The sequence below is a fragment of the Staurois parvus genome, unplaced genomic scaffold, assembly GCF_062004578.1.
Source record: "Staurois parvus isolate SC_StPar_1 unplaced genomic scaffold, SC_StPar_1.0 ptg000259l, whole genome shotgun sequence".
NCBI classification, from domain to species: Eukaryota; Metazoa; Chordata; class Amphibia; order Anura; family Ranidae; genus Staurois; species Staurois parvus.
In genome coordinates this window covers 898,125-921,937 of record NW_028318055.1, presented here as the reverse complement: position 1 = coordinate 921,937, position 23,813 = coordinate 898,125, and the positions used below count along the sequence as shown (strand labels likewise).

The window sequence follows — 23,813 nt, the reverse complement described above, 5'->3', positions numbered from 1 at the left end:
TTCGTAAGTAATCGATTTTCAGAAAAAACTGTAATTATCGGAGATTTGGATGTATGCAAATTGCCATTGTGGGTCCAGTGAGGTTTTTAAACTCCTGCTTGCTGCAGTTTTGGTGCAGTTAAAAAAAAAAAGCACCAAAAATGCACCTCCCTATTGAAATCAATGGAAAACGCGGCAAAAACGAACGTGTTGCATTTTTGGTAAGTTTTTTGAGTCACGTGTCCTTTAAAAACCACACAGCAAACGCAGTAAAAATGCTTTATATACGTTTTTGCCACGGATCAGTGTGAAAGTAGCCTTAGGGAGATTTACCTACTATATATGTCCTGTGTACCGTTCAGGGGCGGACTGACCAGTTAGCCACTCAGGTACTGCCCGAGGGCCCGGGGTCAGTAGAGACCATGAGATGCCCCTGGTACCTTTCATAGGCTTTTTTGGGTGTGGTTTGAGTGTGGACGAGGACACAGGGGCCCCATGATTTCCTATTGCCCCGGGGGCCCCATGAGTTGTCAGTCCGCCCCTGTTACCGTTATCACCAAAAAGTAAAAAGAAGACCCAAACTTTGGGTTGTCCCCAAAAAAGTGGGGATATCTTCCACTGGGGACACTAATAGACATGTGCATTTTTTTGTCAGAGATTCGTATGTTTACAAATCCCTGTTGCAGGTTCGGTGTGTTTTTTTAAAGTCCTGTTTGCTGCATTTTTTGGTCCAGGTTTGGCACGGTAAAAAAACACACACCAAAAATTCACCTCCCTATTGAAATCAATGGAAAATGTGGCAAAAGCACATAAAAATGCACCTGCGTTGTGTTTTTGGTGCGGTTTTTGAGTCATATGTCCTTTAAAAAATGCACTGCAAATGCAGTAAAAATGCGGCAAAAACGTATATGCTTTTTTGCCGTGGATCAGTGTTAAAGTAGCCTGAGGGAGATTTACCTTCTATATACAGTATCTCACAGATGTGAGTCCCCCCCTCACATTTTTGTAAATATTTTATTATATCTTTTCATGTGACAACACTGAAGAAATGACACTTTGCTACAATATAAAGTAGTCAGTGTACAGCTTGTATAACATGGAAATTTGCTGTCCCCTCAAAATAACTCAACACACAGCCATTAATGTCTAAACTGCTGGCAACAAAAGTGAGTCCACCCCTAAGTGACAAGGTCCACATTGGGCCCAATTAGCCATTTTCCCTCCCCGGTGTCATGTGACTCATTAGTGTTACAAGGTCTCAGGTGTGAATGGGGGGCAGGTGTGTTACATTTGGTGTTATCGCTCTCACTCTCTCATACTGGTCACTGGAAGTTCAACATGGCACCTCATGGCAAACAACTCTGAGGATCTTAAAAAAAGAATTGTTGCTCTACATAAAGATGGCCGAGGCTGTAAGAAGATTGCCAAGACCCTGAAACTGAGCTGCAGCACGGTGGCCAAGACCATACAGCAGTGTTACAGGACAGGTTCCATTCAGAACAGACCTCGCCATGGTCCACCAAAGAAGTTGAGTGCACGTGCTCAGCGTCATATCCAGAAGTTGTCTTTGGGAAATAGACGTATGAGTGCTGCCAGCGTTGCTGCAGAGGGTGAAGGGTGGGGGGTCAGCCTGTCAGTGGGGCCAGCATTGCTGCAGAGGGTGAAGGGGTGGGGGGTCAGCCTGTCAGTTCTCAGACCATACGCCACACACTGCATCACATCGGTCTGCATGGCTGTCATCCCAGAAGGACGCCTCTTCTAAAGATGATGCACAAGAAAACCCGCAAACAGTTTGCTGAAGACAAGCAGACTAAGGACATGGAGTACTGGAACCGTCTCCTGTGGTCTGATGACACCAACATCAACTGATTGGGTTTAGATGGTGCCAAGCGTATGTGGTGGCAACCAGGTGAGGAGTACAAAGACAAGTGTGTCTTGCCTACAGTCAAGCATAGTGGTGGGAGTGTCACGGTCTGGGGCTGCATGGTGGTGGGGGTGTCACGGTCTGGGGCTGCATGGTGGTGGGGGTGTCATGGTCTGGGGCTGCATGGTGGTGGGGGTGTCATGGTCTGGGGCTGCATGGTGGTGGGGGTGTCATGGTCTGGGGCTGCATGGTGGTGGGAGTGTCATGGTCTGGGGCCGCATGGTGGTGGGGGTGTCATGGTCTGGGGCTGCATGGTGGTGGGGGTGTCATGGTCTGGGACTGCATGGTGGTGGGGGTGTCATGGTCTGGGGCTGCATGGTGGTGGGAGTGTCATGGTCTGGGGCTGCATGGTGGTGGGGGTGTCATGGTCTGGGGCTGCATGGTGGTGGGAGTGTCATGGTCTGGGGCTGCATGGTGGTGGGGGTGTCATGGTCTGGGGCTGCATGGTGGTGGGGGTGTCATGGTCTGGGGCTGCATGGTGGTGGGAGTGTCATGGTCTGGGGCTGCATGGTGGTGGGGGTGTCATGGTCTGGGGCTGCATGGTGGTGGGAGTGTCATGGTCTGGGGCTGCATGGTGGTGGGAGTGTCATGGTCTGGGGCTGCATGGTGGTGGGGGTGTCATGGTCTGGGGCTGCATGGTGGTGGGAGTGTCATGGTCTGGGGCTGCATGAGTGCTGCCGGCACTAGGGAGTTACAGTTCATTGAGGGAACCATGAATGCCAACATGTACTGTGACATACTGAAGCAGAGCATGATCCCCTCCCTTCAGAGACTGGGCCGCAGGGCAGTATTACAACATGATAACCACCCCAAACACACCTTCAAGACCACCACTGCCTGGTGATGGACTGGCCAAGCATGTCTCCAGACCTAAACCCTATTGGGCATCTGTGGGGCATCCTCAAATGGAAGGTGGAGAAGCGCAAGGTCTCTAACATCCACTAGCTCCATCATGGAGGAGTGGAAGAGGACTCCAGTGGCAACCTGTTAAGCTCTGATGCCCAAGTGGGTTAAGGCAGTGCTGGAAAATAATGGCGGCCACACAAAATATTGACACTTTGGGCCCAATTTGGACATTTTCACTTAGGGGTGGACTCACTTTTGTTGCCAGCGGTTTAGACATTAATGGCTGTGTGTTGAGTTATGTTGAGGGGACAGCAAATTTCCATGTTATACAAGCTGTACACTGACTACGTCACATTGTAGCAAAGTGTCATTTCTTCAGTGTTGTCACATGGAAATATATAATAAAATATTTACAAAAATGTGAGGGGGGGACTCACTTCTGGGAGATACTGTTTGTCCCGTTGAGTGTTCTCAGCCCACAACAGTTTTTTTCTGTATTTACAGGGTCTTAAAATGAATAAAACATGGGGAAATGTGCATGCGTTGCAGATATGTACAGCATGTGTTTTTTTTTGTTTTGCCCTGATAATATATCTAAAGGCTGAGTCCACCTTTTATGCCATGTTACCCCCATGTTTAGGGTATATCAGGGGCGGACTGACCATTTGGAAACTTGGGCACTGCCCGAGGGCCCGGGGTCAGTAGGGGGCCCCATGAGATACCCCTGGTACCTTTTTCATAGGCTTTTTTGAGTTTGGGCAAGGACACAGGGGGCCCATGATACCCTATTGCCCGGGGGCCCCATGAGTTGTCAGTTCACCCCTGGGATATATATTTGTTGGCCAAACAGTGGCTGCATCCAATTAGATGCAGTCACTATTTGGGTATTCTGACAGCAACTGCTAGCAGCTGTCAGAATACAATGGAGAAACGGGGATTCATCTATCGTTGCTGTATAGTGTGGATGAAGGAATCTGTTTTTGTATTATTCGGCTTGCAGGCTGAATGAAAAAAAATCCAATGGTGTATGGCCAGTCTTCTATCTTCTGTGTAGTGTGGGAGGGTACTTACTGCAGTGCCCATATTGCCTCCTTGTGACATGGACACTGCCTACTGTTTGTTGGCAGAGTCCAATCCAAGTCCCTGAAGTCTTCATAGTATCTCAACAACGAGGGCAGACAAAATACTGATCTACTGAGCAGTGATCGCAGAGCATATTCCAATCAGTGGTCACCATTCCCAGAGGCGATACTGTGGACTCATAGGCCTGGAGTGCTTCAAGGAGAAGTTCACTTTTGTAAAACAAAACAAAACAATAATAATAATAACAAATGCACGTTTTTTGTTTTTTTTTGCAGATAGCCTGCAGAGCAGGGTGCAAGTTCAGGCAACACCAGGCTCCTGCAGAATGCTCGTACCTCCCATACGAGAAGACCGTTATGAAGAATCAATGGACTACGAGGGCATTCACCAGTTACCTCGCGGTTTATTAATCACTCGCCCTCCTGAGAATTTACCCCCCTTAATGACCACGCCTCTTTTTGCTACTCGGCGCTGCTCTAATTCAACTGATAATTGCGCGGTCATGCAGGAGCGGACTGACGATTCGAGCACTCGGGCATTGCCCGAGGGCCCGGGGTAAGTAGGGGGCCCCATGAAATGCCATTAGTACCTTTTTATAGGTTTTTTTGAGTGTGGGCAAGGACACAGGGGCCTCATGATACCCTATTGCCCGGGGGCCCCATGAGTTGTCAGTCCACCCCTGCGGTCATGCAATGCTGTTTCCAAACGAAATTTACGTCCTTTTTTTCCCACAAATAGAGCTTTCTTTCGGTGGTATTTGATCACCTGTGCGCTTTTTATTTTTCACGCTATAAACAAAAAAAGACCAAACATTTTGAAGAAAAACAATATTTTTTACTTTCAGCTATAAAAAATATATAGTAAACTCAAAGTTGGTTATAAATTTAGGCCAAAATGTATTCTGCTCCATGTTTTTGGTAAAAAAAATCCCAATAAGTGTATATTGATTGCTTTGTGTGACAGTTATAGCGTCTACAAACTATGGTATAGATACTGCAATTTACGCCATTTTTCTGCTATACAGCGCTGCGCTAGTTTAACGGACAATTGTGCGGTCATGCAATACGGTACATAAATGAAATTGACTTCCTTTTTTTCCCACAAATTGAGCTTTCTTTTGGTGGTATTTGATCACCTGTGCGTTTTTTATTTTTTTCGCTATGAAAAAAAAGGCTGCCAATTTTGAGAAAAAAAAACAATATTTTGTACTTTTTGCTATAAAACATGTCCAGTAAAAAAAAATTTAAAAATCAAATTTAGTCATAAATTTCTGCCAAAATGTATTCTGCGACATGTCTTTGCTAAAAAAAACCCAATACGTGTAAATTAATTGGTTTACGTGAAAGTTATAGCGTTTACAAATGGCGGGAAATATACTGGGATTTAAAACATTTTTTATACTAATAATGGCGGCGATCAGCGACTTATGGCGGGACTGCGGCGGACATTCTGACACTGGGGGGTACGGACTTGGGGTTACTGACATCCCCAGTGACACCAATACAGTGATCAGTGCAAAAAAAAAAAAAACACTGACACTGTACTAATGGCACTGGGGAGGAAGGGGTTAACTTTATTATTCACTGTGTGAGGGGAGTGTTTTACTAGGGGGCGGGGGTGTGTACTGCAGGGAACACCACTGATCGGGAGAGATAAACTCTTCTCTCGGGATCAGCGTGTCAGGAGCTGACAGGGGACTGACAGAAAGCACAGCTACTGCAGCCCTGCTCTCTGTCAGTGATTGCCGCTAATCGGCGGGACACAACCGGTAACGACCGGCTGTGACCCGGCGACTGACATCCGCGGCTGTGATCGGCGGGACAGAAAGGACGGTGGTGTGCCTCGCGCACGCCCCCTACCTGTTTTGCAAACACGTTTTAAAACGTGGTTTTTCCCAGCCGCCCTGCCACCGTATTTCTACAGTGGCTGGGCGGCATGTGGTTAATGTCCATATCCGTTAACATCCGTCTTTTGAACGGAAGAAACCCCTATTTTTCTTCCGTAAAAAACCCAGAACGGACAAAACAGAAGTCAACAGACGAAAAATGAATGTAAACGGAAAAAAACGGATCAAAAAACGGATGTAAACTGATAAGAAAGGGATGGAAACTGCTGAAACCGGATGGAAACTGCTGAAACCGGATGGAAACTGCTGAAACCGGATGTAAACTGATCTGTTTTTTTCTTGGAATAAACTTGATTGAACTTTTAAAAAAACAGAACACCAGTGTAAGAGGAGCCTTAGACAATAGGAACGTTTGAGCGAGGAGTAGTTTCACTGGCCGGAAGTGGGAATATTGCACAAGGCGGAACTTCCTGTCGGATGGGTAAGGCGGAACTTCCTGTCGGAGAGGTAAGGCGGAACTTCCTGTCGGAAGGGTAAGGCGGAACTTCCTGTCGGAGGGGTAAGGCGGAACTTCCTGTCGGAGAGGTAGGCCGCTAGTAGTGGGTGTAGAGTCTGTAGGAGACGAGCGCTAGTTTCGAATCGATATCGCAGCGAGGACGGCGATTTGCAGCGATGTACAGGCCGAATTATCGCTCTCCTAACCCCTGTGGAGGCGGCAGTGTTGATGGAAGCCCGGGGCCCTTCCGTAGCCCAGGGCCCTTCCCAGGCTCCGGGAGCCCCATGCTTCCTCCGCCACTGCCGCCCCGGGGCTACGGGAGCCCTCACACACCGAATTATGGGCAGAGACCTGCAAGGCCGTACGGGAGCGGGGGAGGGCAGTCTCCGCGGTCTTCACCTTCTCATGGCGGCTGGTACGGCGCTCAGTCTCCGGGTAACACTCCACCCCGAAGAGGCAGCCCTCGGTATAACGTGTCACCGTACAACAAGTCTCCGGGAGGAGGAAACCAGCACTACCAGCAGCACAACGCCCGAGGATACTCTTCTCCCAGACACCCCGCCAACTACCAGGTAATCGGGAAGGCTGCCATGTGGGGTCCCCTCACCCCAATACCGGACACTTCCTTCATTTCTTACCCCACAACAGTGTAAGCTCAGCGCTATTAACCCTCTCAGGGCCCAGCTAGTGTGTAAGCATGGAGGACACGTGACCCGCCACTGAAAACTCCGCCCCTATCAGGGCGGACTGACCATTTGGAAACTCGGGCGCTGCCCGAGGGCCCGGGGTCAGTAGGGGACCCCATGAGATGCTCCTGGTACCTTTTTCATAGGCTTTTTTGAGTTTGGGCAAGGACACAGGGGCCCCACGATCCCCTATTGCCCCGGGGCCCCACGATCCCCTATTGCCCGGAGGCCCCATATTGAGGGCCCGGATCAGTAGGGGACCCCATGAGATGCCCCTGCTACCTTTTTCATAGGCTTTTTTGAGTTTGGGCAAGGATACAGGGGCCCCACGATCCCCTATTGCCTGGGGGCCCCATGATCCCCATATTGAGGGCCCGGATCAGTAGGGGACCCCATGAGATGCCCCTGCTACCTTTTTCATAGGCTTTTTTGAGTTTGGGCAAGGACACAGGGGCCCCATGATCCCCTATTGCCCGGGGGCCTCACGATCCCCTATTGCCCGGGGGCCCCATGATCCCCATATTGAGGGCCCGGATCAGTAGGGGACCCCATGAGATGCCCCTGCTACCTTTTTCATAGGCTTTTTTGAGTTTGGGCAAGGACACAGGGGCCCCATGATCCCCTATTGCCCAGGGACCCCATGATACCCTATTGAGGGCCCGGAGTCAGTAGGGGGCCCCATGATCCCCTATTGCCCGGGGGCCCCAATGTTACCCTATTGAAGGCCCAGGTCAGTAGGGGGCCCCATGAGATGCCCCTGCTACCTTTTTCATAGGCTTTTTTGAGTTCGGGCAAGGACACAGGGGCCCCATGATCCCCTATTGCCCAGGGACCCCATGATACCCTATTGAGGGCCCGGAGTCAGTAGGGGGCCCCATGATCCCCTATTGAGGTCCTGGAGTCGGTAGGGGGCCCCATGATCCCCTATTGAGGTCCTGGAGTCAGTAGGGGGTCCCATGATCTCCGATTGCCCGGGGGCCCCATGATCCCCTATTGAGGTCCCGGAGTCAGTAGGGGGCCCCATGATCCCCTATTGCCCGGGGGCCCCAATGTTCCCCTATTGAAGGCCCAGGTCAGTAGGGGGCCCCATGAGATGCCCCTGCTACCTTTTTCATAGGCTTTTTTGAGTTCGGGCAAGGACACAGGGGCCCCATGATCCCCTATTGCCCAGGGACCCCATGATCCCCTATTGAGGTCCCGGAGTCAGTAGGGGGCCCCATGATCCCCTATTGAGGTCCCAGAGTCAGTAGGGGGCCCCATGATCCCCTATTGAGGTCCCGGAGTCAGTAGGGGGCCCCATGATCCCCTATTGAGGGCCCGGAGTCAGTAGGGGGTCCCATGATCTCCGATTGCCCGGGGGCCCCATGATCCCCTATTGAGGTCCCGGAGTCGGTAGGGGGCCCCATGAGTTGTCAGTCCGCCCCTGGCCCCTATCCACACCTGAGTGACGTCACGCTTTTTTCTTTTTAGCGTATTTTTCTCCACTTGAATCTACAACAAATGCGCCAAAGCAGCTCCATTACTTTCTATGACACTCAGCCAAGAGCTTTATGCGTTTCATGGTTTCCACCTGACAGAACGCTGGGCGCCCTCAGGAAATAATGGGACCAAAAGCGCATTTTGCTTTTTTTTATTATTTATTTTTTTTTATAAGCCCGTTTCTGAAAACATCGGCGGAAGCACAAGTACCCGACTTTCCAGGCCACCTGTGAGGTGGACGATGAACGTGACTTCCGGGTTTCTCTTCTCCTTTTCTCCATGTAACTCCCAAAATATTGTTTTCCTTCTTCTCAGAAAGTGGTGCTCCTGCACAAGCGGTTCTAAAGCCGGAATATTTTTTTTTTTTTGCATTAAAGTATAACTAAAAGCAAAACTTTTTTTTGTAAAACTAAAGGCAAACATTTTTTTTTTTTTTAGTTTTGGTTAGAGTGGGGAGGGATTAGAACCCCTGTCAGGTCTTTGTCCCTGTTAGGGAGACTCTATTTCTCCTGTTTACCATTATCCGTGAAAGTAAAAGAAAATCCCAAATTTGGGGTTGCCAAGAAATACAAGGAAATCTTCCATTGGGGACACTAGTTCTGGTGACCTGGGGGTATCAAAGGAATTCCGGTAATTTGCAGGGATTTCCTCTCACGTCTTGTGTTGCTATGGGACAGGAAGTGAAGGGAAATCTCACCAATGGGGCACAGATCGTGATAAAAGGTGACGTATAACCCCCACAGCCCAACAACCCCCCACTCCATCCAAAATGGAAAAATAAAAGGTTCGCCTAGAACTCTATTTCGATGCATTCCTTGCCTTAACCCTTTTGCTGCCAGGCCCTGCGCTACACTTTAAAACTCAGGTGGCTGGACTATTTTTGCAATTTTTCCATTTAGTGGTGCACTAAAATGAAAATTCTGGTGCTGAAACCAAAAATTGAGGATGCAGTTAGCAGAAAACCGAAACCAAAACAGGGGTTTTTTTTTTTTAAAAATGTTTTTTTAAAAAATGTAATTAATGTGGCTGGTAATTTTGCATTGAAGTCACTAGGGGGCGCTTTTGCAAGAGTCAATGAGATGAGATTTTGCATTGATGTCACTAGGGGGCACTTTGCATTGAAGTGAGCGGGGACGAAATTTTGCATTGAAGTCACTAGGGGGCGATTTTGCATTGATGTCACTAGGGGGCGATTTTGCATTGATGTCACTAGGGGGCGATTTTGCATTGATGTCACTAGGGGGCGATTTTGCATTGATGACACTAGGGGGCGATTTTGCATTGATGTCACTAGGGGGCGATTTTGCATTGATGTCACTAGGGGGCGATTTTGCATTGATGTCACTAGGGGGCGATTTTGCATTGATGTCACTAGGGGGCGATTTTGCATTGATGTCACTGGGGGGCGATTTTGCATTGATGACACTAGGGGCATTTTTGCAAGAGTCCATGAGATGCGATTTTGCATTGAAGTCTGCGGGGATGCGATTTTGCATTGATGTCACTAGGGGGCATTTTTGCAAGAGTTCCTGAGATGCGATTTTGCATTGAAGTCAGCGGGGGCGCTTTGCATTGAAGCCTGGGGGGATGCGATTTTGCATTGATGTCACTAGGGGGCGATTTTGCATTGAAGTCACTAGGGGGCATTTTTGCAAGAGTTCCTGAGATGCGATTTTGCATTGAAGTCAGCGGGGGCGCTTTGCATTGAAGTCTGCGGGGATGCGATTTTGCATTGAAGTCACTAGGGGGCATTTTTGCAAGAGTTCCTGAGATGCGATTTTGCATTGAAGTCAGCGGGGGCGCTTTGCATTGAAGTCTGCGGGGATGCGATTTTGCATTGATGTCACTAGGGGGCATTTTTGCATTTTAGTCAATGGGGACGTGACTGCATGAAAGTTTATGAGACGCGACATTGTATGTATCGCCACCTTCTTCCCTATTGACAAAATGCCGATAAAACGATTTTCGGCTAATGTGTTTCGGCTGCCAATGTATAGGTGCATCTCTATTTCCATCGCTTTTTATTTTTCCCTTACAGCTTTCAGAGTTTGTGGAAGACCCCAAACCATTATTTTTTGTAAAAGTACATGACCTATAGAAAAAAAATAACGTGCCACAGATTTTTTTTAGACCCCACAATATTTGAGCAAATGTTTATCAAATCGCTATTTTCACTAAAATCATTACTAGTTGATACATACGTGGCAGAATTGACAACATTCCTGCTTCTAATGCAGGCCATAGATGGGTCGAAAATCGGCCGTTAGTGGGCTATTTGTTTGGCCGTTTTTCGGTATTTTGGCCGTTTTTTTTTTTTGGTAAAGTTGGAAAAAAAATCGGCCGATTTTTGCCGATCGGCCAATTTTCGCGGCAATAATGGGCAAATCGGCCGATTTTTTACCGATAAAAAATCTGCGCATGAGCAGTGACCTGCAAGAGGAAGACAAAAATAAGAAGAAGAGGAAGAAGAAGAGGAAGAAGAAGAAGAGGATGATGAAGAGGATGATGAAGAAGTAGAAGAAGAAGAGGATGATGATGATGAAGAGGAAGAAGTAGAAGAAGAAGAGGATGATGATGATGAAGAGGAAGAAGTAGAAGAAGAAGAGGATGATGATGATGAAGAGGAAGAAGTAGAAGAAGATGATGAGGAAGAAGAAGTAGTAGAAGAAGAGGATGATGAGGAGAAGGAAGAAGAAGAAGAGGATGATGATGAAGAGGATGATGAAGAAGAAGAGGATGATGATGATGAAGAGGAAGAAGAAGAAGAGGATGATGATGAAGAGGAAGAAGTAGAAGAAGAGGATGATGATGATGAAGAGGAAGAAGTAGTAGAAGAGGATGATGATGAAGAGGAAGAAGTAGTAGTAGAAGAGGATGATGATGAAGAAGAAGAGAATGATGATGAAGCAGGAGAAGGATGAAAAATTAGAGGAATTCCAGTCCGGCAAAAAGTGTCCCTGCAGAGAGCTCCGCTATTTCTTTGACAGTTCTTTGACATTTACAGCGGTTGCAACAATGTATCTATTTGTTTCCGAATAAAAACATCTGTATCCTAAATGGATACAAATAGATACATTGTTGCAACCGCTGTAAATGTCAAAGAACTGTCAAAGAAATAGCGGAGCTCTCTGCAGGGACACTTTTTGCCGGCTGTAGACGGGATGAAAATCGGCCGATTTTTTTTTTTTTACCATTGATGGTAACGTCGGCCGCTTGAACGGCCGATTTTTCGTTTTTTAAAATAAAAATCTGCCGTTTTTCTCCCCGTCTATGGCCTGCATAAGGCCTCGTTCACATTGGGCGTACTAAAGTGTATGCCTGTGGAGGGCCACGTTTACCCGCATGGACAGGTGTTCCATGCATTCCAATGCAAGCAGTCCTATTCATGGCAATTGGGATGCAAGGACTACACAGGCACTGCTCCACATCTGACATCCGTGTGGGTGTGGATGTACAACCCCCATCAGATATGCACCCAGACCCACATGGATGTCATATTGGCAGCAACAGCTGTGTTTGCGCAGGTGCTACATCCCAAATGACATGAATAGGACTGCCTGCACGGAACGCATCTGTGCATGCCTGTACCGGTAACACGGCCTAGCGGGGGCATACGCTGTAGTATGAACAAGGCCTTACTATGTTTTTTAATTTTTTTTTACAATTTTATTTTTAATATTTTGTATTTTTGAGGGGTGTTGGGGCTTCTTTTTTTTTTTGAGACAGAGAAAGGAACAGAAGACAATCCTTTTCCCTGCAGCCTGAGCAGCATTGTACATGAATGAATGGGAATCTGTATAGAGGCTCCTATTCATTCACAAACTCAAGCATCATAGTAAACGTCAGTGATGAAGAACACAGGAGTGATCAGTAGTGTTTCCTCACTGTGTGGGACTGCAGTGGCACCAATGCCAGGGGATTAATAAGGGGGGAACATTGCAAGGGGTTCAGAGTAACAAAGAAACGAAAAAGTCGGCAGGATGTCATATGGGGACATATACAGTGATTAATGATAGGGGGAGGGGCAGAGAAAGGGACACTGAAGGGGGACATGGGCAAGTAAAGAGATCACACTTTTGCCTGCCTGGAAATGAAGGGAATCTGGCAGTGAAGCCTTGTGACTTCACAGCTGGTTTCCCACTGCACAGGCCTCCCTGTGCTTTGTGAATGGTCCGACAATCTTTTGGGACCTGTGATGTGTCCCAGAAGGCTTTGGGGGTAGGAGGGGGACCGAACGTTTGCTCAGATCACTGAGGCAATCCAACCAGAATGACCTGTTTCCCTGCCGCGCTCTGTAGAAGTGATCGAACGTCTGTAGTGATGTTGGGGTCACTTCTGCATGAAAGCCCATCATTGGCTGAAAATCCAGCTCTCTTTTAAGATGGCAAGGGTTGTTTAGGAGAGGATTGGGAGGCAGATGGGGTGGAGGGGCAGCGTGGTGAAATTTATGCTTTAAAATTTTCCTACTGTGCCCAAGACCTTAGGCAGGCCATAGACGGGACGAAAAATCGGTTGGCCCCGTTGCCGATGCTGCCACCAATGTCCTAGGAAACCGGCCCTCTTTTGTGGATTTTCCAGCATGACCGATAAAAATAAATTAGAAGATCCGTGAAAAACGGCCCCTCGAATGGCGTGAATATTGTCCAAATTTTTTTCGTGCGGCCGAAAATTCGGCCGATAAACGACCCGTCTATGACCTGCATTAGAGTTAGAGAGAAAACAGGCGGCGCACACACCTAGTGCATTATCCAAGGTTTATTGTAGGAAGGAAATAATAAAAACATACTCACAGACGAAGCGTGGATCTAAAAAGCATAGAAAAATGACAATGGCCACAACGGCGGGCAAGGTGTTCTCACTGTCAGTGCGGCCAAATGGCTGACGCGTTTCGGGGACGAATCCCTTTCCTCAGAGCTGATGACCAACCTGTGGGGAAATGGCTGCTGGAATGCAAACCGCAAGACAGCCACTCTCTATCCGGTGGCTGATCTCCCCGTCTGAGGAGGGCTGCACCCCTGAAGCATTTCCTTTGGTTGTCGCTGTCCTGGTACCCTTGGCTTCCCTTTTGGCTGTGCATATCCTGAGGCGCTGGAGAGTACATACGATATCCGGTTCGGTTGCGTTAACGTTAGGAATGTACTTGGGTTGGGTGTTAAGTTGAATCTTTGCACATCCACTTCAGGTTATTGTATTTTTTTTTTTAAATGGAACTGAACTCTAGATAGTATGTATGGGCGGAAACAAATGAAAGACTAGTCGCCAGATCTTTTTTTTTCCATTACAATAGCTGAGTAAATTAGTAAAAATCATATTAGAATTTTTTTTACTAGTAGAAATCTTGAGTGGTTTAAAACATAATTTAACCCCTCGCCTACCAGGCACTTATACCCCCTTCCTTACCAGGCCAATTTTCAGCTTTCAGCGCTGCCGCACTTTGATTGACAATTGCAAGGTCATGCAACATTGTAGCCATATTAAATTTTGATCATTTTTTTCTCACAAATAGAGCTTTCTTTTGGTGGTATTTAATCGCCAAAGTGCAAAAAATTTGAAAAAAAAAATAGTTTGTTTCTATTATAAAATTTTTCAAACAGGCATTTTTTCTCCTTCACTGATGTGCGTTGATGAGGCAGCACTGATGGGCACTGATAGGCAGTACTAATGAGGTGTCACGGATAGGCGGCACTAATATGCAGCACTGATAGGCGGCACTGATGATGGGTACTGATAGATGGTACTGACTGGCATCACTGCTGGGCACTGACTGGCACAACCCCTGGGCACTGACTGGCTGCACAGGTGGGTGGCACTGGTGGGTGGCACTGCTGGGCACAGGTGGGTGGCACTGCTGGGCACAGGTGGGTGGCACTGCTGGGCACAGGTGGGTGGCACTGCTGGGCACAGGTGGGTGGCACTGCTGGGCACAGGTAGGTGGCACTGCAGAGTGGCACAGGTGGGTGCACTGCTGGGCACATGTAGGTGGCACTTCTGGGCACAGGTGGGTGCACTGCTGGGCACAGGTGGGTGCACTGCTGGGCACAGGTGGGTGATCTGCTGGGCACAGGTGGGCGGAGCTAGTGGGCGCACTGCTGGGCACAGGTGGGCGGAGCTTGTGGGTGGCACTGCTGGGCACCGATCATCAGGGCACTGATCATCATTGCCCTGATGATCGGTGCCGATCCACGCTCTGACAACTGCCGGTTCTCGGCAGTACTTTCCTCACGATCTGACAGTGTGAGGAAAGTGCAGCCGAGAAACGGCACTTGCATTTCCCTCTGATCAGCGTGTCATTGGACACCGCTGATCAGGTGGTAAAAGGCCACTGTGATTGGCCTTTTACCACATCACGTGATCGCTGTGTCCGTAGGACACAGCAATCACGGAGATCGCCGGGTGCGCGCCCCCTGGGGTGCGCAGGAGAGCGCGTTCTGGGAGGACGTCATATGACGTCCACCCAGAACTGGCCGGCTGCAGTGCAGCCGTCATTCAGCTATCTGCGGTCGGCAGGTAGTTAATCAACGTATTTTTACACAGTTTTGCTGCTTTTGCTTTTGATATGCACACAGGAGATGGACGTGCAGAAACAAAACAAAACATGTTTACTGTTTGATAGACAGTGGATCAATCTTCTAATCAGGGTGGACTTGATGTAAATCACTAGTCAGTCAGGCTGGATGTAAATCCTCGTTTTCTACATAAAGACTAATTCTTGCTGGTATAACTTTAATATACAAGTAGATGAAGATTTTTAGAACAACAACTTTTCATAGTTTTTTTCTCCCCAGTTTAATAGGTTAATCATTCATATTTGGACAACTTTTCTGTTACTTAGGAAGGAGAAAAATAATCATTACCTTAATAATAACAATGTAAATAGATTTATTCATCTGAAACAATAAGATTCCAGCATCTGTGATTTGCTTAAACATCCATGTTTGGTAACTAATTTGGCTAAACAAAATATATATATTTTAAGAAACTTAAGACTGTCAGCCCCTCCCTCCTGGCGCTGTCGGCCCCTTCCCTCCTGGCGCTGTCGGCCCCTTCCCTCCTGGCGCTGTCGGCCCCCTCCCTCCTGGCGCTGTCGGCCCCCTCCCTCCTGGCGCTGTCGGCCCCCTCCCTCCTGGCGCTGTCGGCCCCCTCCCTCCTGGCACTGTCGGCCCCTCCCTCCTCGCACTTAGTTTCACTTTCTTCTTGTGCAGATCTATTCCACTCCAAACAATCAGAAAAATATTGTTTCTATTCTATTCACTGAACTTCTTGCACCTTGGCACTGAAGGGGCTGATTCTGTATTCATAGGTGTGTAGAAGTCAGGATGAAGGTCTTTTTCTTAGCTCTGTTCATGTTATAACATTTTTGCTGTGAAGAAGAGTCCTGTGATCTCCGCTGAGTCACATTCAGTTTTGGGAACTGCAAAAGTAAACCAATCATCTGTGATAATATCTTGTAGGCAGAGAAACTGCCCAATAATCTCACAGAAACCTCTGGAGAGCGACATTGTGAATGGATTCAGGGGATTTATTTACCAAAACAATTGAACATATACAGCCTTATTCTACATAATTACAAAACTAATCTTTATTTCATGATGGAATAACCTTTGGATGGTAATATATTTTCCTCAAAAAGCATTTTATTTACAAAAATCCGATTTAAATAAAAAAAAATCCGATTTAAATAAAAAAAAATCCGATTTAAATAAAAAAAAATCTTTTTTTTTTTTTTTTTTTTTTTAAATCATTGATTTTTATCCACCCTGCTTCTAATGGATATGAATAATGAAAGCCCGCTGTGTATAGATACAAAGGATGTTCTACTTCCTGTTTCCTGTCTATATGGTATTTACAACTAAGGAATGAATATTCCGGCTGAACTAGTATCTGCTCCTGTTATGGGATCATTACAGATGAGTTATCATTTTCTAAATGTCTTAATATTCTGTAGAAGTGCTTCATGTGCTGTTATGTTAATAAAGATCATCATCTGATTCATTGAGTGCAAATACTTTTTACAGCAAAAATGCGCAGAAAACCAGGAGGTTTCCCAATCATGTGATTATTTTATTCAGCAGTTGTGTTTCTAAGGTTGGGGGGAGGGGGATGTTTTCAATGCTACATGACTATAATTTTTTTCTGAAAATGGAGGACATATATATTGAATATTTGTTTACCTGATGATTTTCTTTCAAAGGGTTCTCCCAGGACATCTACACCTTACGGTACGGCGCATGGCAGAGAGAAAAGAGTGTCTGATGTGGAAAACTATTACAGACCATCAATGCTTGAGGACCCTTGGGCTAACCTAAAGCCATTGTCCTTATCAGACATAGACCAAAAGATCAACAGTGAGCAGACAACCAGCACTGGCAAAAAAGGGAGGTATTTTAGCTAACCCCTAAAATTCCAAACTCTGAGTGTAGACTAAAAACGAGGGATGGTAAAGGACACAAGTCAACACTTTTTTTTTTTTAATTTTGAGAAAAAAATTCTTTTATCAGATTTATTTTTTTATTGCACCTGATATTACCGCCATACAGTGTTTGGAAGTCTAGAGCTGTAGTTGGAAAGAGTCAGGAAGTCCACCAGCAATGAAGAACAAGTTGTTCTCCAATCACCAGCGTTCTGTGACTGAATTACAAGTTTGTTTCCAAGACTTCTCACTAATCTGCATCCCTTAGGCTTATCCTAAAGCCTAATTTTTACTATTTGTTCCACTAAATTGGATTTATTTTTAGGAAATACGATGGGTTTGTAATCTGTTTATGCTTAAAGTACAGTATTTGTATGTCATTTTCAGAAGAACTTTTAGTTTTATATTCTAAGATTACTGTCATGGCATTGTGTCATGTCCATGCCCTTCTTTTCATTTTTTTTTTTTTCTTTCTGGTAATGTGCTTCCAGTTTTATTCAACATAAAGTTGCTTCATGAAAGCACGTTCGTTTGGACATATACATTGTATTTTATTTTATTTTGTAGAAGCCAAATTACAGAGTTTAAAACACCTTTATTGTGTACACTTTTTAGTGTTTTTATGTTTGAAACTAGCTTGCTTAGTGTACTTAGCATATGGCTAACTTGTATTGTTTGTATCATTTGTCTTGAGAGATTTTTAATTTATAAAAGGAAGCGCTCCTGAAGTGTTTTCATTTATAATCATTTTATTTCCGTAGGCGCTGAAAGTTTCACCTTTTTTAGGGAACATGGAGAAAGTGTGTAAACGTCATGTGACTGTGTATCAGGAACATAATGAAGCTGAGATTAGCCATGACCTCTGCTAAATGTAATATTATGGCTTTGGTTTCCTTCTTTTATCTTTGTTATTATGTTTTTTACAGTGATCATCTCTCTCCATTAAAGTTTTTTTTGTTTGGTAGTGTGGAAACTGAAGCAGTTTTAGCTGCTTGAAACTTCATTATTGTGGACCAAAAGGTCAGGGCTCAAAAATGAAATGCATTGTTAGTCCTTTCCTATGTAGTAAAAAATAACAGGCTTGTGTCTCCTTCAGTAAAGATTATTGTGGACTTAAAGTACACCTGTTACAAGAGAATCTGTGGCCTCCCATTACTGACCCCCCCTTTGGGAAAAGAGTTCCTGGGCTCTCATGTGAATCAGTCAAGATAGGCTTTGAATTTCATTTTCTGAAAGCATCCTGGTCCCCTTGGGTCTGTCATTCAAAAGTTACAAAGTTGGATGCATCCAAGCAAATGAACCCTTTTGTGAGATTGCCAGCAGTGGGGTTCATATTTGTAGAGTTGCAAGAAAAAGTATGTGAACCCCTTGGGATTCCGTGGAGTTTTGCATGAATTGGGCATAAAATGTGCTCTGAACGTCATCTAAGTCACAACAATAGAAGAACACAGTCTGCTGAACATAATACTACACAAACATTAGATGTTGCCATGGTTTCATTGCACATAACATGTAAACATTCACAGTGCAGGGAGGAAAAAGTATGTGAACCTTTGGACTTAATAACTGGTTGACCCTCCTTTGGCAGCAATAACCTCAACCAAACGTTTCCTGTAGTTGCAGATCAGACCTGCACAACGATCTGGAGTCATTTTGGACCACTCCTCTTCACAAAACTGTTTCAGTGTAGCAATATTCTTGGGATGTCTGGTGTGAATTGCTCTCTTAATTCTCAGCATTTCAATGGGGTTGAGGTCAGGACTCTGACTGGGCCACTCCAGAAGGTGTATTCTGTGCTGTTGCAGCCATTGTTTTGTTGAATTACTTGTATGCTTTGGGTCATTGTCCTGTTGCATCACCCATCCTCTGCGGAGCTTCAGTTGGCGTACAGATGGTCGTACGTTTTCCTGCAAAATGTCTTGATAAACTCTGGAATTCATTTTCCCATCAATGACAACAATCCGTCCAGCCCTGAGGCAGCAAAGCAACCCCAAACCATGATGCTCCCTCCGCCATGTTTCACAGTGGGGATGAGGTTTTGATGTTGGTGTGCTGTGCCTTTTTTTCTCCACACATAGTGTTGTGTGTTCTTCCCAAACAACTCAATCTTGGTGTCATCTGTCCACAGTATATTCTGCCAGTAGTGCTGTGGAACATCCAGGTGCTCTTTTGCAAACTTCAAACGTGCTGCAATCTTCTTTTTGGACAGCAATGGCTTCCTCCGTGGTGTCCTCCCATGTACTCCATTCTTGTTTAATGTTTTCCTTATTGTAGATGTGTCAACAAAAATGTTAGCATGTGCCAGAGATTTCTGTAGGTCTTTAGCTGACACTCTGGGATTCTTCTTTACCTCATGCAGCATTCTGCGCTGTGCTCTTGCAGTCATTTTTACAGGACGACCACGCCTAGGGAGAGTAGCACCAGTGCTAAACTTTCTCCATTTGTAGACAGTCTGTGTTACCGTGGACACATGAACATCAAGGCTTTTGGAGATACTTTTGTAACCCTTTCCAGCTTCATGCAAGTCAAAAATTCTTGATCGTAGGTCTTCTGAGAGCTCCTTTCTGCGAGGCATGGTTCACATCAGACAGTGCTTCTTGAAACCAGTAAACCCAAAACAGGTGTCAGCAACACATCCAATATCATCACACTGATTGGAGTCAAGGTTGGCTCACTCCTGGCTCCAATTAGCTCTGGGAGAAGTCATTAAGCTAGGGCCTCACATACTTTTTCCTCCCTGCACTGTGAATGTTTACATGTTATGTGCAATTAAACCATGGCAACATCTAATGTTTGTGTAGTATTATGTTCAGCAGACTGTGTTCTTCTATTGTTGTGACTTAGATGACGTTCAGAGCACATTTTATGCCCAATTCATGCAAAACTCCACGTAATCCCAAGGGGGTCACATACTTTTTCTTGCAACTGTATACCAAATGTGCTTTAAGGCTTAGGCTATCAAAACTGTTGCTATTATATGCAGATGGTGGTGAGCTCTCCCAGGCATTTCTTGAGCCAATAGAGTGTAGTCTTTCTCAACCAGAGTTCTATGTAACCCAAAGGGGTTCCTTCAGATGTTTTTAGAACCTTTCAGATACGTTTCCAATCAAATTTCTAAGTATTTCCAAGGGACAGCATGGGGAATTCTTCCAACTGATCATCAGAATAAGGAGTGGTTTTTTTTTGCACTGACCATCACATTGCACTAAGGGGGTCCTACCATTGACGACCAGTGTGTGGAAGCACTACAATTTTTTTACAGTCTACATTTATTTTCTTGCCATTATTATTTTTCATGTTGTTATAACTGGAGATAATTTTCTTGTATAGAGCAGCTAGGTGTCGACTACATGCCATGTGTGGCACATTACTTATCTTCTATTTATTTTTATATTCACAACTTACTGTTTTACGCTTCCCTGGGACCTCAGTGGTATTTTATGGGTTCTTCCATGTTAAGAGGTTAGGCTGCTCTGAAGGCAAGACCTTCCTGGTCATATTTTAAAAATTCCCCCACTCTGCTCCACTATCTACAAAACAGGAATAGTGTTAGTGCTGTGTCTTACTCTATATCATTGGTCTCCAAACTGCTTCCTGGGGGCCAGATGCGGCCCTTTGCTTGCTTTTATCCAGCCCTTGGGGCATGGTGTCATCCACTGATACCAACAATGGGGCATAATTCCCCCCCCCCCCCCCCCACCAGTGAAGGGAACACATTTCCTCCCAATGACAGGGCACAATTCCTCCCAATGACACCAACGATGGGGCGCAATTCTTCCCACTGACACCAACAATGTGGCCCAATGACTCCAACGATGGGGCCCAATGACATCAATGATGAGGCACAATTCCATGCAATGACACCAACGATGGGGCCCAATGACATCAATGATGAGGCACAATTCCATGCAATGACACCAACGATGGGGCCCAATGACATCAATGATGAGGCACAATTCCATGCAATGACACCAACGATGGGGCCCAATGACATCAATGATGAGGCACAAGTCCATGCAATGACACCAACGATGGGGCCCAATGACATCAATGATGAGGCACAAGTCCATGCAATGACACCAACGATGGGGCCCAATGACACCAACGATGGAGCCCAATGACACCAACGATGGGGCCCAATGACATCAATGATGAGGCACAATTCCATGCAATGACACCAGCAATGGGGCCCAATGACATCAATGTTGGGGCACAATTCCTCCCAGTGATACCAATGATGGGGCAAAATTCCTCCCAATGACATCAACAATTCCTCACAATGTCACCAATATTTGGGACCCAATTACATCAATGATGGGGCACAAATACTCTCAATGATGCCAACAGCGGGGCACAATTCCTCCCACGTATACTAATAATGGGATGCAATTACTCTCACTGAAACAAACAATGGGGCATTATTTATTCCCACTGATGTCGGGACCTTTTCTGCTCCCAATGGCCACAATCCGACCCCCCTAAAGTCTGATGAACAGTAAACTGGCCCTTTAGGAAGTTTGGGGCCCCCTGCTCTATATTATAGAATAAGTTCCATGTACAGTAGGGAGATACACTGGCTGGCATGTTGAATCTTACAGCTAGAGGCTCAAACAATGTCTGATGGATCCAAATACCCAAAACGAAAAGGTTTACAAGAGCTGCGCACTTATTGATGATTACCTGTTTTTGGTTTATTTAAAGTAATCAAAATGCTGTAACAGCAGCCAGTTAACGTTCTACAAAAAAGGTATTTTATATAGCAAGTTAACTACTTCCCATCTGGCCACTGTATTGAAATGGCTGGAGGAGACAATCGTTGGTGTGGGAGGGCGTATATATGTGGCCTCCCTCATCAGCTGCTTGTTCGTGGCTTCCAGACATAGCAGATCACAGAACAGGGTACCCTGTACCATGTGATTGTAGTGACCAGAAATAGCGATCACACAATTTTTTTATATACTATCAACAGAGCAAATTCAGTGTGATTATGGTGACATTGTAATGCTGTGGTGGTGATCGTGTACAGTGGCTGGCTGCTATGATGACACTATGGGGGTTATTCACTAAAACCAGAGTGCAAAATCTGGTGCTACTCCGCATAGAAACCAATCCGCTTTCAGTGTGTATTGCTAAAGCTTAATTAAACTGCAATTAGAAGCTAATCGGCTACCATGCACAGCAGCACCAGTTTTAGTAAATCTACCCCTGTATGTCAGTGTAGCCAGCCATGGTCTCTGATCACCCATGTCAGTACAATGTTACCATAGTGACGCTCTGGTGATAGTGTGTTAAAAACTAGAAAAGCTCCAATTTCTGGGGAAATTGTGTGAAGTGTTCTTACCTCCACCAGTAGTCTACAACTGGAGTGGGCGGAGTACCTGGGGGGAGTGGCTTGTCACTCTGCTGCCTGCTCACACACCTGGGTTCCTATGGCAACTCACTCTACAGCCAGGGCAGAGAAGAGCGGTTAAAAACAAACTGCTCCAACTTGCTCACTTCACTGGCAGTTGCCATCTTCAAACGGTTGTAGTTTAAAAATTCTAAATCCTACAGCAAAGAGCTTTATATTGTGAGAATCACAAGACCCAGATCTACATTTTGATGCATAGTATGTCTCTGAAATATTAAAAATGAAGGCACAGTCGCAGTTTACAAATTGCCCTTCAAATTTGAGGGGGCTAGAGTGCAGTTTCAATGAATGTCAATGGGCGGCGTGAGTTGCAGACAAATGGTCATATTGTGAAAACTATCAGGACTATGGCTTAGCCGTGGACATTTTTAGTGGCAGCCGGGATAGCTGAACGTTTTGATATAAGATTTGTGTAGGTGGGCTTGAAAATGAGGGAGTGATGGCAGTTTAGAAATCATGTCCTGATTTTTCAGCTCACACTCTAGCTTTTGTCAGCTCCCACTCTAGTTTTGGAGATTCCGCCATTCATTCCTATGGGACCAATTTCACCACAAAAACGGCGATATTTCGTGAACCATTCGGGGAAACGTTCCACAAAGTAATAGCACACCAATCGGGAACAATCCGCACGTTTCCGTATATTACTGTCTATGTAGTGTAAAAACTGTGGGAGGAGTTAGGGGGGTAAATTTGGCTGTAATAATAAGAATATATATGTGAGATAACAGGAAGTGGTCGCCATGCAGGAACACCTAATGATAATAATTGGGATTGTACGGCGATGGCGGTGATCAGACAATGGCTTGCTACGCTGACATACAGGGGTTGATTTTACGAAAACAAGAGTGCAAAATCTGGTGCAGCTGTGCATGGGAGCCAATCAGCTTCTAACTTCAGCTTGTTCAATTGAGCTCTGACAATAAAACCTGGAACCTGATTGGTTTCTATGCAGAGCTGCATCACATTTTGCGCACTCCAATTTTAATAGATCAATTCCACAGTGTCATCAGAGCAGTCGGTCATTGTACATGAACACTGCCACAGAGGTACAATGTCATCAGACCAGTGCAGACAGTCCAGTGTCCCCAATCACCAACCGCACCAGTCTCATGATACAGCCGCCTTTTATTACATTTTTCTATAAAGAGCGCGTATACACCTAAACACACCTTGGCCATCTCACGGGGTATGGCAATAACATACCACTTAATCAATCAAATTCCTTTTTTGTACTCCCACAAAAAGTCACACTTTCTCCCTAGAAAGTATACAACCTCACATAACCTTTTTGTGATGACCATAAATCAAGTATAATAAATTCATATCAAAACTAAAAATAAAAATCTATAAAAATATGTGAATTGTGTCCAAAGAAATTTTTTAAATAGTAATTGTGTCCAATGTCCAAATCCCAATTTTTCCACCTTGATGCAGTTTGAAGGAAATCAATCCTAGATATTCCGAAATACCTCAAAAGAAAAGAAAAATCCATAGTTAGTGCATTACCTTTTACATATATATCACTCCACTCAGTGCTCAACGCAAAAATCACTCTTAAATTGTGAGGGAAAAAAAAAAAATGTATACAAATATTCTTTTTAATTTCTATAAAATTCAAACCCAAAAAGTGAAACTCTGTGATCACTATATACCC

General features: G+C 45.4%; 1 protein-coding gene across 1 annotated transcript; it reads left to right on the top strand.

Moving 5' to 3' along the window:
• Positions 1-6,269: 6,269 nt before the first annotated feature.
• On the top strand, positions 6,270-17,722 carry LOC149459452 (M-phase-specific PLK1-interacting protein-like). The gene is made up of 2 exons (XM_089681095.1): positions 6,270-6,746; positions 16,531-17,722. The coding sequence occupies exons 1-2, from the start codon at positions 6,351-6,353 to the stop codon at positions 16,729-16,731; spliced, it is 597 nt and encodes a 198-aa protein (XP_089537221.1). The 5' UTR covers positions 6,270-6,350; the 3' UTR covers positions 16,732-17,722.
• Positions 17,723-23,813: the final 6,091 nt, after the last annotated feature.

Coding starts and splice junctions, on each gene's coding strand:
- LOC149459452 (XM_089681095.1), top strand. CDS start 6,351: ATGTACAGGCCGAATTATCGCTCTCCTAACCCCTGTGGAGGCGGCAGT. Junction 6,747..16,530: donor GACACCCCGCCAACTACCAG/GTAATCGGGAAG, acceptor TTTCTTTCAAAG/GGTTCTCCCAGGACATCTAC.